Genomic DNA, 15,504 nt, shown 5'->3' on the forward strand with positions numbered 1-15,504 from the left:
CTGTTATAGATATAACAACACTATTCTGAGTCTTTATGCCACAATTTGAAAGACTGAAAATTTTTTAATGACTTCTTCACTCCATGCATCATTAGTATTTAAAGCTATAACTATGTCCATTTAAAATTACCCCCACATATTACTATTCAGACCTTTCTGTCCTATTGTGTTGTTACTAATACTTTTTACTTGGCATTTGTTATTCTCTACCTGGATTGGCTAATTACATGTTTATATCCATATCTCATCCCACTGTCTTATTTCTCTTTATATCCTCCAGGGTTCTTAGGTCAATACCTTGTACAGAATATTTGTTCAAGGCAGTTTAAGTTGAATCTAATACTTACAGTTTTCAACCAACTTGGTCAGAACTTCAAAATATTTTTCCAAACTTCAAAATATTTTTAAAAGAGATACATTGAGAGATTGTATTCAGAAGTGCTTCTAATTCCTCTTTCCCTCTGCCCTTCTGATTTCCTATAGATATGTACCTAAACCATCTCATCCAGACCACTGTGGTTAAATGTCATATAAGCAACCAGGAAAAGGGCCTAGTACAAGACATGTGTTCCTTACACGCATGAATACACCTGAAACAAACCCTCTAATTTATAAGAGAAATAAAAGCCAAATAAAACCAGAAAAAACTGAATGTGTGATTTATTATGTTTAAGATTGGTTTATAAGGCTTAAATATATCTGTCATAGTTAACAGTTAACAGCAAATAAAGGCAACTTTACAAAATCAGTGTTTCCATACAGTACAGAACTAAATGTGGCAACTGTGCATTGGAAAATTAATATTTCCTCAATGCAAATATCAAATCTGCAGCACCATTTAGAAGCTTCCACTAAAAACTCAAGCTGCAGTATTTATTACAAGCTCTACTCAGAACACAAGGCTACCTAAATCAAGCATTAGAGAAAAACAGTGGAGTCATTCAGGCATAATATGTCCGATTTGGTACAGGATTAAAATACTAACATTTTTAATGTCCTGGTTTCAAATTAATAAATACAAAAACAATATAAAAATATACAACCAGTTGATAAGACTGTACTGCAGATGCTCAGAAAGTTAAATCTCGCTCTCATATGTATGCAGGTATGTCTTGAGTGTCAGGATTTCTGGGTAGCTGCGGCTGGTCTTTCGGAAGAAGTCCAGGCTGGTGAGATGTTCAATGTCACGCACCCGAGCTGTGTGCATCTTCATGAGTTCTTCTACCCATTTTGATTCGTCCTCTGAGCTCTGCAATGGAAATAGAACAAAATCAGAATCAGAATTTTCCAGAGGAGTTTCTCCAAATGGTCAGTTTACTCCAAGTCCACAAATGACCTCTGTGCACTCTTGCACACAGAGCCAATGCATGTTGATCCTTCCTGGCCTCCCTGCCACTCTACCGCATTCCTATGGGTAATGTGCCACAAATACCTGCCCTTGGCTGTAAACATTTTCAACAGCAATTAACTGTACCAAATAAACGAGACATGTGGTGTCAGAGGGCATTTGACTCAATAGGTTCTCAGAACATAAATCAAATTAGGAAAACCAAAGGCCCTAGAGAATTCAGTAATTTGTTTCTTTTCCAAGCTGTCAAATTGCAATATTGAGCACAGAGTACAAGTAACTTGGAATATGCTTCTGCTTCCCAAGGAAGGTGAAGAACTTAAGCCTAATGCACGAAATGATGTGTGTGCATTCCTAGTTTTTCAAAAGAAACTGCTGCCTCAACTACGTCATCTACTAGAATGCATAAATTGCTATTTGAAAAATGAGGTCAACTCGAAGCCGCTCAGTTGACACATCTGGCACTCTATAGGGCCCAACAGGCCAGAGGTGGAAATGAGGCTGTACTACTTCTTGGCTATGAGACCTTGGTCAAGCTACTTGACTTCTTGAGGCCTCAGTTTCTTCCTTGGTTCACAAGGATAATAATGCTTACTTCTGCAGCTCCCTGGGAGGTTAGGGAGGAGAGGAGGGAAGAAGGGGGGGAAAGGTAAAGCAAGGAAACACGGAAGAAAGAAAGTGAATCTCTGCCTCAGCTGCTTGCCAAAAATTGCCCCACTGACACAAGTTGCAGATGAAAGACATTCAGATGTCCTACATCAAACAACTTATTTCATGTCTAACTTGAAACTAAAAGGTAATTCAGGGAAGCAGTTCTTTGCATCTCAAAAATAGCTTCTTTCATTTTTGTGGGAAGTTGAGGGAAAGAGTGAGATCTGAGAGCCCTGTGAATATGGAGCAGTGTCTACTTTCATTAGTAGACATTGAGCAGGAGGGCCTTTGCAAGTAATTCCATTCACAAATGCCTCTGGAATTGCAATGGCTTCCAAAAGCCCTTCTACAAGTTGAAGGGTGGCTGCATGTCCCAGGTCTGGGAATATTCAGACATGCCCTCATCCAACTCTTTACCACCAGTGGTCTCAATGAACTATCCACCAAAGCCCAAGAACCTGCAATGGGCTTTCTCGGAAAGCTCCAACCCACACAAACCTGGACAGGGAACTGCAGCAGCTTGTGCCAGTGCTAAATATGTTCGGGAGGGTGTTGGTTCAGGAAACTGATGCCTGGCCATCTCAGGCAAAATGAAGAAAGGGGAAGAAATTGCTTTGCAGGCTGGGGAGGTAAGAATTTTAACCTTCATGTCCCACCCTCCTAACCCAACCTAACCAAGATCTCTGCGATTCACAGGAAAGGAAAGACCTAAATATAACTCTACCCACAATGGTACTGACCAGTCCTCAACGTGACCCTATAATTAACGAAGTAGGAGGTCTCCAGATGGGTCAGGACCCCCTCAGAGTAAGCAGGGCAAGCATGAGCCTGTATTTTGGGAGAATTTTCATATTCAGCTCATTTGTTTGATTTTTCAATGGTCAGTCAGTCCAATTTTTTTCTTTGTAAATGCAGTCATTTTGAATATGTGGACAGGGGTGAAAAGGTTTTTCCTAATTTAAATGATGGCTAGCTGGGATTATAAGAATTCTGCAAAAACATCTGTCTTTTGCTATTTCTTTCCTTGGGAAGTGATTTGCCAATTTCATTGGAGAGGCAGTCTCTTCTGGTTCTCACACTCTGAAATCTGTTCTATAATTCATCATTAGGAAATACTAGCTATGTGGCATGTGAAGGAAATATCTTCTGCCTTGATGTGAGCTGGCAATCCACAGAAGCATTCGCTGATGAAGACTGTGCTGCAAGATGCAAAACTAAGACAATTCAAATAAAAGTTCATGAACAGCAAGGTAGGGAGGACAGGAAAGACTTTAAAAATAAATCACTTAGAATATTAATGCAAACAAAAGCACAATCCATGAACTTGCTTGCTGTCTTCCTCATTATGGACATTTATTCTTCACCTGTCTTTTCTCCCTGACTTTCTCCCCAGGTTTGTGAATTCAAGTCCCAGCAGTTTTAAGGTAAAATTCACAGCAAGGACAGCTTCTACATGAACAGGTGACCCTTCAACGAGAAGCATGCTGGCCATGAACTCTACAAGAAGTGCCTCCAGACTCTGTGCAGAGTCAGGAACCAGTAGGGAGAGGAAAACCTGTGAGGACTTCAGTGGATTTCATTTATCAGATATAAAATTTAGATCAATTACAGAACATCCTTTGTACCGAGTTTAGAGCAGTATTTTTAAAACTCCCCATCACCAAATTCCTCTAATGACCGAACTTGAACATGTATTCCCCAGGAATCTAGGTACACCTTAAATGGCCTGCTATGTATATGAAATACCTTTGTAGTCTTTTCATCTTAGAACTGTATGGCAATTTTTATTTTTATCCCATAATACAACAGTTTAATGTTTTGCAAGAATTTCACCTCCCTACAAGTTTCTAATAAAACTGAAGCTCAGAGAATGTATACCATGTTATACGGAAGCATTACATCCACCTGGGGGTTTTTGGTTGTAAACAACCAAAATTGAGAGGGCCAAGCCAGTAAGTTGATAACAGCTTGTCTCTCACTTGCAGTTTCCACATTTCTCTACCACCCATTCCCAACATTTATAAAACCCTATGGATCCTTCAAGTATAATATTGCTGTCTTCCATCCTTCATTTTAGATCTCCAAGACCACAACCCCAGTTCAAGTTCTCTCTTGCCTCACTCCTGTGTATCTTGCCTAAGTCCTTTGAGCACAATGTTCAGTCTCCTCCATTTCAAATTTATCTTCCTAAAGCAGAGCCAAAAACGTTGCTCTTCCAACTAAACATTTTCCTTGGGTACCTAATGCCTGAACCGTAAGAAAAAAATTCCTAAATTCCCAAGGTTCTACTATGGAAGTCTGATAAATTGGAAAGAGGATGGGCTCTTGGAGTCAGAGGCCTTAAATCTAAAGCTCTGCTCTTCTGCTGACTAACCAAGTAACCACACAACATACTTTCCCCTTAGTAGCTATAAATTTCTCAACAGTTAACAAAAAGGCAGGGGAGAGATCATATATATACATATTTGCCTCATACTATGGTTATATGATTAGAAATAATATATGTAGAGGACCTACACATAATCGGATCACAACATGTACTCAATAAATGGTAACAACTACTACTACTGCTCCTGCTATGATATCTACTATAGCTACTATTACTACTACTACTTTTAAAAAATTTGATTCCAATCAACTTTTAAAATCTTTTCTCCCACTATTTGCCCTCATTTCTAATATTCAGGCAAAACTTAATTCACTTTCTGGGATATATTTAAACTTTCTAATTTTCTTCTACATTCATAGCCTCAATCTTCACCCATAATTGAAGTCAACAGATCAAAAACTATCTTGCCCACAAAGCTGATCATCTCTATTGAAGCTATTCTTGTGGCTCCTTGCCTTTCAGTGTTGCAATTTCCATACCTGTTTTATTTGTTGACCCACTCTGTGGGCTGCCTAGGAATAGTGACTCTGTCTAATACACTCTTGTTTCTCCTAGAGTACCTTATACAACTTAGGAATTTGAGTAGTACTTGTTGACTAAAGATTATCTTCTGTAGATTACATCTCTACTCCTTCTGTCATGTGAAACGAAAGCATAGACCATTACTTCTAAAATCAACCTTTGAGCACAAACTTTCCATCAAAGTAAAAGGACCTGAAGATTTTTCCATTTGTCCCTGAGTGTCAAGTTAGTACAGGGCCAGGAGCATATAGCATGGCTCCTGTCTTCCTCCCTAGTGTTTTCATGATGCCATCCTGCATCCTAGCTGTCTCCCCACAGGATGAGTGAATCAGGAGTCATCTGTGCTATCTGAGAAAACAGTGACTGTTACACCTCCATCATAACTAGTAGCAAACCTGATTAGTAAGGTATAGATTTCTTTCTCGCTTGCTCTTGCTGTGTGTGTGTGTGTGTGTGTGTGTGTGTGTGTGTGTGTGTGTGTATTAAAAAGTTTTCATGGCTGGGTGCAGTGGCTCACGCCTGTAATCCCAGCACTTTGGGAGGCCAAGGTGGGCGGATCACGAGGTCAGGAGATTGAGACCATCCTGGCTAACACGGTGGAACCCCGTCTCTACTAAAAATACAAAAATTAGCTGGGCGTGGTGGTGGGCGCCTATAGTCCCAGCTACTCAGGAGGCTGAGGCAGGAGAATGGCGTGAGCCCGGGAGGCAGAGCTTGCAGTGAGCCAAGATCACACCACTGCACTCCAGCCTAGGTGACAGAGTGAGACTCCGCCTCAAAAAAAAAAAAAGTTTTCATTATGGGCCACGCACAATGGCTCATGCCTATAATCCCAGCACTTTGGGAAGCCAAGGCAGGTGGATCACTTGAGGTCAGGAGTTCAAGACCAGCCTGACCAACATGGTGAAACCCCATCTCTACTAAAAATACAAAAATTAGCTGGGCATGGTGGTGCCCGCCTATAATCCCAGCTACTCGGGAGGCTGAGGCAGGAGAATCACTTGAACACAGGAGGTGAAGGTTGCAGTGAGCCAAGATCAAACCACTGCACTCTAGCCTGGGCGACAGAGCTAAAAAAGAAAAAAGTTTTTAATATGGAAATTTTTAAACATCCAGAAAAGTGAAGTGAGTAATATAATAAAATTCCATGACCCCTTACCAAGCTTCAACAATTATCAAAATTTTGCTAGTTTCTACTTTTTTATAAAATTTTGTCATTCTCCACTTTCTTTTGCAAAATGAAAAACATTTGGACATTTATTTCTCAAAATTGTACACATTGATAGAATTATGTTAAATGCACACATACATTGAAAAATAAAGAGTCATTAGAAGGCAAAATTCCTACGTGTTAAGCAAAGTTCTGTTTGGTTCCTTTCTTTTTTCTGTTTAGGGTGAATGCTTTATAATAAGTATGTTCTAGTTCAATGATGGAAATATAAAGTAAGAAACAAAGGTGAACTATGGAAGCAAATCCTAAAGGACTCTCTCTGTAAACTCACATTGCAGCTCTCCTCGTTGTCAGGCCGGTGAGGCAGGATGAAGGAGGACACAGAGAGAGGGCCGTCACACTTGTCGGCAGGCTGAGTGAAATCCAGACAGCTGGTGATGATGCTGTAGTAGTGAGTTGGAACAGGAATGGAACTGCCTTCCACGTACCTGAAACAGGAAGGTAAAACGAAGTCACAGTTGATGAGTTGATGTTGAAGCTTTCTTTTTTAAATGGTGATCAATGAATATTGCCTAAGTCACTAAAATTAATCCCCATTCAATTGAATCATTTTTCACTTCTAAGCACTAGCCCACTTCTATGTCTTTGAAAATAATGTTTTCTTTGCCTGGAATCCCCTCACTCCTCAACCTGGCAGAGTAAGAAAGATATTCCAGGCAAAGAAAATGGATTGATCTAAGAATTGGAGACAGGTAATGGTGAATAGGCCAATGCAGTAGAAATGAAAGGCTGGAAGAGTCAATAAAAGCCAAATTATGGTGGGTTCTGAGTGCCAGGATATGGACTGGGGCATTATTATTTAGGTAGTAATGCTCCATTAAAGGTTTTTGTGCTAGGGAGTGTCATTCATTATTAGTTCCATGTTTCAGGAAGATAACTTTCCTAGAGTTGTATAAAATGGACCGGGGCAAGAGACATTAGAGCTAGGAGAATAATGACCCTTTCAAGCTACAATGAGATGCAGAACTTGATACAAAGAACTCATTTGCCAAAGGAAATACTAAGGACCGAGTGCTAATGATGGACCTAGAGGTATAAAAAATATTTTCCTGTAGAGATCAGTACAGAAATTCATAATTCCTTGCCTGGTTTTCTATTATCTTAATTTTATTCATTTTCCAAATATTAAAATTATGATTTAACTACTAATTTAATTTTGGCTAACAGTGATCAGCAATAAAATAAATGTGCAATTTACACAAAATTTCTCTTCAGAATGACTGGAAAAGAAGTAAGATAATTTCTATCTTATTTATCTGTATTTATAAAATAGCAATTTATTCCGTAATTATCTCTAAATCACAATTAAACCCTCTTATACTCTGGGCTGCTGATTGTTTCATGCTTGTATAAAATTAAATAACAACATTCTGAATTTGTCAACAAATTTGTTGACAAATTCAGAATGTTGTTATTTAATTTTATACAATGAAAATACGTCCCAATCACTCTAAATCTTGCCTTCTCCACTAGACTGTGGGGTCCCTTATGAGCACAGATAATGGCTTTTATATGCCCAACAGCACCAAAGAGACAGAGACAACCAGATTCAATCCAAGTCCATACGCACTTTGCTACTGAGAGGTACTGACTCAGAAAATCTAAGGGATTCTTAAGTCCCACCCAAATAATGAAGATAAGTGGGAATGGTCATCTTCCCATTGAAGAGCTGTTGAAGAAATGACTAAACAAAATTAAATCCTTTAATACATTTTTTTCATAGAATAAAAAAGTGCATTTATTTACCACAAAACCCAAAATTCCATTCCCACCACCAATGCCCATTTAATCAAAAGAATTGATAAATTCAGGCTGGGCACAGTGGCTCACACTTGGAATCCCAGAACTTTGGGAGGCCGAGGAGGGTAGATCACTTGAGGTCAGGAGTTCAAGACCAGCCTGGCCAACATGGTGAAACCCCGCCTCTGCTAAAAATACAAAAATTAGCTGGATGTGGTGGTGCATGCCTGTAATCCCAGTTACTCAGGAGGCTGAAGCAGGAGAATCACTTGAACCCAGGAGGCGGAGGTTGCAGTGAGCCGAGATCACATCACTGCAGTCCAGCCTGGGCAACAGAGCAAGATGCCGTCTCAAAAAAAAAAAAAAAAAAAAATATATATATATATATATATATATATAGAAAAATTCAAAAAACTTAAGGGGTGTCATCTCTTCTCTAGTATATGAATATTTGAAAAACTTCCTGAGTGAGATCTTGGGACTTAAGAATCACACACTGAGTAGAAATGAAACGCTTACTGTTTTATTTTGTCCTCTGTGTCATGTAAGCCATCATAGTCATAGTCGAAGATTGGTCCACTTATCACGTTAACTCCATTTCTTTCCGAAGCATATTTCTTCACCAATACCCTTTGGAAATAATTCCAGACCCCTGTGCAAAGACAAAATCCAAAAATCAATTATTCATGAAGAAAACTCCTTACTCTGGCCAAATTCTCTCTATGATGCATGCTACGAGCCAAATCTCACAAGCCAAGAGACAAGAGAGCTGTCGTGATTCATGAGATGAATCAATTCTATGGCATTACCAGTGTGTGTGTCATTTACAAACCAGCAAAGGGAACAGTGTAGAGCTATGAAACAACGGTAGGGGAGTTTAACGTAGTTCAAAAGTCAGGAAAGGATCCTCCCAAGGTGAGATCTGAAGCATGGATAAGTAGGTGGTGTTTCCCAGGCAGGACACGCCAGGCAGAGGGAACAGAATGTGCAAAAGCGGAAGTATGGTGTTTCAGAGTAATGAAAATAAGGCCTTACTCGTTCTTCTCGTCCTTCATATCTCATCAATATGCTAGTTCCCAGGTTTAAGCTTTACCCCTGAACTTTCCTGGAGATCCAGACATGTTATCCAACCACCTACCTCCTAATGCACTGGAATACCTAATATTCATGTCAAGCAAAAGAAGTTTTAATGTTCCTTCCTAATCCTGCCCCAACCCTCGCCTTCTCCATCATAATCAATGGCTCTGGCACTCACCCAGGTGTTTGGGCCAAAAGCCTAAGAGTCATCCTTGCTTTCTCTCCTAGCTATAGACACATGTGAACAATTCCTGTCAGTGCTATCACCAAAGTACATCCCAATTATCCCAAATTTGACCACCTCTCATCTTTTCACTGCTCTATCCTGGTCTAACTTACCATCCTCTCTGAAGTGAACTATCACACCACAAAAGACTATTCCCTGGGTTCCCTGTGAAACGCTTACTTCCCTTGTACCTTGTAGCCCACTCCCCCATATTGTAGCCAGACGGAGCCTTTTACACCATAAGTCAGATCGTCTCTTTCTCTTGCATGCGCACGCACACACACACACACACCACCCATTTCCAACACTCCAGATTATTTTTCATTGTAATTAGAGTGAAATCCCAACTCCCCACCATGGTCTTTGCCTACCTCTGTGACTTTACTTCCTACCCCTTTCCCTATCACTCGCAAGACTTTCTTCCTATCCCCTAACTTTTCACCTAACTTATTTCAGGCTAAGCTTTTGCACTTGCTCTTTCCTTCGTTTGAAAAACATTCCTGGATCTGTGCATGTCTGCTTTCTCCTCTATAATTCTTTCTCACTTTCATTGTCATCCCCTGCAGAGAACTGCCTTATCCCCCTGCCTCTAATTTCCATAATGGCCAACCAGAGGGGCAGAATGGAAATGGAGAAAAACAAGAGAATAACAGAAGGAGACAGGATAGGCAAGCAATGGGTTGGTTCTGAAATATTAGATCGAATTCGCCATGCTGTCTTCAACATGGGTGTCATGCGGTTCTGGCTGTTAACCCCTCTTCCCTCCCCTTATTAAAAAGCACTTGGCCATCCTTCTCATACTGCTTCAATTGCTCTTCCTGCCTTCTGAAACTCTGAATGGCAGAGCAGCCCACAAGAGCCAAAATACCTTAGATAATTATTTGCAGTCAAGAAAGAAGCCAGACAGTAAGAAAGGAGTTCAAATGTTAACTTAAGCATTAAGAAAAAATGGAGAGGAAGAGAAGGAAAGAAACAACAATGAGAACAGTCAAAAGGCCAGGCCTGCAGAAATGTGGCATGTGAAAAAACCACCCCCCTCGTGGAGAACAGCAAGCTCTCTATGAAAGGCCTTCTCCACACCAGCCTCAGGGTGGTACTGTGTGTTGCCTCGATTACCATTTGGTCAAAAAAACACATCAATAAAGAATAAAGAAATCCAGAGAACCCTGATTTGCAGAAATTAAATGAAGCTGCATTCTATGTAACATTGTGATAAATGTAACTATGTGAGTTTCTGAAATGCTTCTCAGTTGGGTCTGAGAACAAACCAAGAAACCTTTTAAAAGCATACTTTAATTTTTCACTCATAAGCAATAAATTCTCTTTGAATAAACCTTCGTTTACTAACTAGGACATCAAATAAACATTTTTTTCTCTAAACCGTGTGGCCCTTTTCACCAATGTTAAGCTGCGGAGGCCCGCCACTGTAGCTGACACTCCACAATCGCCCATTCCTATTTTGAGACTCCCTTTCAGCCCTGAGAGTTACATAACACAGCCTGAACCTCCTCCATCAAGTTGAAGCACATAGAGGTGCTTCCTTTTCCTACCTTTCCCATAACGATTTAAGTTCTGTTCACTACAAATGTACTGAAAGGTGGTAAAAGCTACTTCATAATGCTTACTCTATCTTTGAACACATGGATAGATAAAAGGATGGATGGGTGGACAGGGGGATGGATGGATGAATGAGGATGGAGACATAGATGAACAGTTAACAGAAACAAAAAATGCAGTGCTTTCGCCATTGGATAATTAAGTCAGAAATCCATATAAACCTTAGAGGTCATGCAATCATCTCTCTTAATTTCACAAATGAGAGATTTAATGACATTTCTACGATCACACAGCCTGTGGTCACACTCCAGGAACTTGGTTTTTTGTGCCCGAGCTCATTGTGCCTATACAATTCTTGACTTCACCAGCATCCACAAACATTTATGTCAGGTACAAAGAAATTACAAATGTTCAAAGAAACTAAAATAATTGGTACAGGACTAAAATCATCTGAAATAAACACTCTGATGATTCAGAAGGTCCTTTCGGCTCTTGCTGGGTTTCAGGGCCAACATTCAGAAAATGGTATCACCCCAAGAGGAAGAGGTGCTACTAGCTTTTACTGCAATGCTCAACAAATAAATACAGATGCTGTTAAATATCAAGTGGCTTTCAAAATATAGTGAAGACCCTTTGTAACCATTGAGATAATAAGCATTGACATAAAAATAACAACCAGATTAGAAGAAAAACACAAACTTGGGTTAGTTCAGTTTCTACCATGCATGACCTGTGGTCACTTTCTGTGATATCAATTTCTTAATTATAAACCGGGGATAAACTACCAGCCAACCTTCCTCACAGATTCAAATTTTGGATCAATGTAGAAAGTTTACATGAAATCAAAGTTTACGTCAATGTAGAAAGTTTACATCAAAGGTCCTCAAAAATTATAAAGGTTAAACACATGAAAAGTATTCTTATTAAAATTAACAGAGGTAGAAAAGGTAAGGGGTAAATTTAGAAATGTTTATTTTCATAAATAACAGTGTATTAGGTAAATATTGGACTTACGTTTGAAGGCAGGATACATTGGAACCATATTGGTTACAAGGAATGCATCATATTTAGCCTCTGGTGAAGAGCTCAGATCTAAACATTAGGAAAACAAATAGTATACATTACTTACCAAAATCTATATCAGTTAAAAAAAAAAGGGCGGGGGGAGTAGAATTTTCTTAAATGGTCCAAACAACATGAAGTAAATGAATCTACTCTTTTATTCCTACTCCTAACTGCTTTATACAACATCTCCTTACTCCCCTCCCACTCAGTCTCTTCTTCACTCAATAGCTCTCTCCCAAGAGCCATTTACAATGTTTTTTTCTTCCTATCTACTTCTCGAGTCTACCAACATTATGTAAAATAACTCCTTGATTTCATCAGTGCCATTTAGACTTAAAAAAAAATCATCAAGGTAATGAGAGATGGTTTAAGGGCTTCAGATTTTTTTTTTTTAAATATAGAATCTTGCTCTGTCACCCAGGGTGAAGTGCAGTGGCCTGATCACAGCCCACTGTAGCCTCAGTCTCCCAGATTTAAGGGATCCTCCCACCTCAGCCTCCAGAGTATCAGGGACTACTGGCGTGTGCCACCAGCTCAGCTAATTTTTTAATTTTTTTAGAGACAAGGTCTTGCTATGTTGTCCAGGCTCATCTCGAACTCCTGGACTCAAGCAACCCTCCCACCTTGGCCTCCCAAAGTGCTGGAATTACTTTGGGATTACAATGGTGGCTCATGCCTGGCCTCAAGTAATCTTAAGAGATCCCCTCTATAGTATTACATAAACGACTAGTGTCTTAATGATTCACTGTTTCCTTTTCAGATTCTCATTTAATAATGTAAGGCGGGACACAGAAGATTCCCTTGCACATTAGAATTCCCCTGGAGAATTAGATTTTTTGAAAGCTAGTCACTTTTTGGCTGATTTTGGAAGGATCCCATAAAAATTCATTTAGATAATCTTCTGAGCACCCTCTCTTGAAGAAAACCCAAGCCACTGAAATTCCAAATACCAAGATTGCACAATGTGACATCCCTCAGAAGGCATCAGATCTTGATATTCTTAACTTACAAGGAGGAAAGAGGAATCCGTAGGACATCTGCTTATCATTTTTGTAGGCCAAACAGTTCTGACTGAAACTCGGAGAAACACGGACATCAGGCCGGACGCAACTGGTCAGATGGTCAGGAATGCTGGAAACCTCAGCCTGCACGGGAGTCAGAGGCACTCAGCAATGCCGTGGCTCTGTTACGAACGGCTGAAATCAAAACCCCTCTGGCTTCTCCTATGCTTGTATTCTGATAGTCTGACTCCTTTTTTAAATTTTTTATCTTTGATAGTCTGACTTCTTTTTAAAAGTCCTTAGTTTTAAGTACAGTAAGCCACAAGTTTTCAAACTTTTTTTAATCAACATAACTCTCTTTATCAAAGTCTTAAGAAAAACAATATAGAAAGCAGAACATAAAGCAGAAATCCCACTGTTGAAATAATAAATAGAATCTCATTGAAGATAACTTATAAAATAACACTCTTAGAAACAATATAGATGTATCTCCTCTAAATAGACTATTTATCTGTGTGTGTGTGTGCGTGTGTGTGTGTGTGTAGAATGTACAAGAACATACGTATGTGTACACAGTACAAATCAACAATAAACTGTGTTTGGGGCAGTAGAAGTGTTCTCCTCCTTTGTATTAAAAAATTTAAAACATGCCTCAACTGCCAAATAACATTTTCTAATTTGTGATATATACCTATTTATCTCATCTTCATCAAAACTGAAACCCCCAACATAAAACTTTTGTTAAAAAACAAACCGGGGCCAGGCGTGGTGGCTCATGCCTGTAATCCCAGCACTTTGGGAGGCCAAGGCAGGCAGATCACCAGAGGTCAGGAGTTCGAGACCAGCCTGACCAACATGGCAAAACTCCATCTCTACTAAAAATACAAAAATTAGCCAGGTGTGGTGGCGTGCATCTCTAATTCCAGCTACTCGGGAGGCTGAGGCAGGAGAATCACTTGAACCCAGGTGGCGGAGGTTGCAGTGAGCTGAGATCATGCCACTGCACTCCAGCCTGGGAGACAGAGCAAGACTCGGTCTCAAAACATTAGAAAAAAAAAAAAAAAAAAAAACAGATGCTGATAGTGGGGGAGGTTGAAGGGGGGTGGGTGAGTATGTGGGAACTCTGCACTTTACACTCAATCTTGCTGAGAAATAAAATGTGCTCTTAAAATATAAAGTCTATTAAAATAAATAAACAAACCTTGGCAGTTTCTGTAACTATTGGGCAATGACTTAGGCAGAGTAAAAGAAAATAAAAGAATTACTGATCTACCTTCAATGTTTAACATATTCCCATGGAATTACCAGAACATTGAATAAAGGCTAATTCAAAATATCTTACAATAAATCCAACATAGGATTTCTGTCATTAAGAAAAAATAAAATATTTTCTAAGACAAAATTCTGTTAAGCAAGGAATCATTGTATTAACATGAGGAATGTAATAAAATAAAAAATATAAAATCCGATTTTCTCAATGACCTGTTTGGAAACAGTATATGATGTCCAGAGTGGCATTAGGAATATTTGACTATAACCACTTTCAAAGTCAGTGTGATATAAGATATCATATCTAGTCCGATAAAGCACTGCAGGTCGCCCATAGAGGAGGTGTCTCTCTAAAAAAGAAAAAAAATAAACTGTTAGATGCATATTAAATTTTACATCAAATGTTAAAGAAATATTGGAAGAGTCAAGTTACCTAAAATGGCTAGCTTACTCATTATTAATATAGCACCCTCTCCTTAATTTAATCAAGCTAGTTTTCCTAACACGTTTGTGGTTGATCTGATCACCTAACCATGGGTCAAGCCTTACAGTTATCAAACCCATAATGTAAATGCTGTATTTACAGAATGCTTTTTTTAGTTGTAAAGAATTTACGATTTGTATATAAAGGAAACATTATGTAATAAATTTTGAAATGATTCAGCTGAATGGAAAGCCAATAGGATTGGATTTCTGTAGAATTAATTATTTTGACCCCTGAAGAGGCTTATCAGGTACACCAATGATTTAATTAAGAAGAAGGCACATGTTGATCATTGTATGCATACAGCAACTCAAATATGCATTCCTTCAGCATAAAAAGTGAGTAGTGATGAGCATTTAAAGTAAGCAGCTTTGTCATACAGAGGAGAAGTCTTTAGGTAAGAACTTAAAGGAACATGTATAGATAAAATAAGTGGGCATTCAAGAGGGTCTTCTAAGTACAGAAGAGGGAAGCTCATCAGTTACCAAAGAACTCAATGAAGACCCCCAGTGCAGATTCAGACATCCAAAGGAAAGCTCCCTTCTTAGGAAAAAAAGGTCTGAAGCTTTACTCTTTGTGGAAGAAGAGATGGGAGTTCAGTATGAAAATCTTCATTCCACACTCTGCAATAAATACCTGGAGCTTGATCTGCCCACTTTGGATAGGCTAAAGTCAAAACTTCCATAGATTCTTGGAAATGTGGGGCCCTACTGACCAAAATATTTAGAGACTGAGGCTTAGGCAATTCACAATTCCTTAAGTGATAAATTTAAAAAAATAATAAATTCTTGTACTATTTTTTCTACTAGAGAAAATCAGTTCTGAAAAACACTTATTAAATAATGTATACATGTTGCTTTAATTAAAGTCTTACCATTCTATGCAAGTAATGGAGAAAAGTCTTTGTAGAATACTTTGCAAGACCCTCCCAGATAGAACTGCGG

At 39.0% G+C, this 15,504-nt stretch overlaps 1 protein-coding gene across 12 annotated transcripts in view; it reads right to left on the minus strand.

Moving 5' to 3' along the window:
• Window positions 1-643: 643 nt before the first annotated feature.
• ENPP2 (ectonucleotide pyrophosphatase/phosphodiesterase 2) overlaps window positions 644-15,504 on the minus strand; it is a 116,940-nt gene continuing 102,079 nt past the window's right edge. For all 12 annotated transcript variants that reach the window (XM_024345263.3, XM_054656971.2, XM_024345261.3 and 9 more), the window contains 6 exons: window positions 14,290-14,426; window positions 12,816-12,951; window positions 11,756-11,833; window positions 8,401-8,533; window positions 6,413-6,569; window positions 644-1,249 (listed from right to left, as the gene is read on the minus strand). In XM_024345263.3, coding sequence (XP_024201031.1) covers window positions 1,079-1,249; window positions 6,413-6,569; window positions 8,401-8,533; window positions 11,756-11,833; window positions 12,816-12,951; window positions 14,290-14,426 — 812 coding nt within the window. In that variant the 3' untranslated portion in view covers window positions 644-1,078. The remainder of the gene's footprint in view (window positions 1,250-6,412; window positions 6,570-8,400; window positions 8,534-11,755; window positions 11,834-12,815; window positions 12,952-14,289; window positions 14,427-15,504) is intronic.

The sequence above is a fragment of the Pan troglodytes genome, chromosome 7 (genome assembly GCF_028858775.2).
Source record: "Pan troglodytes isolate AG18354 chromosome 7, NHGRI_mPanTro3-v2.0_pri, whole genome shotgun sequence".
Lineage (NCBI taxonomy): Eukaryota > Metazoa > Chordata > Mammalia > Primates > Hominidae > Pan > Pan troglodytes.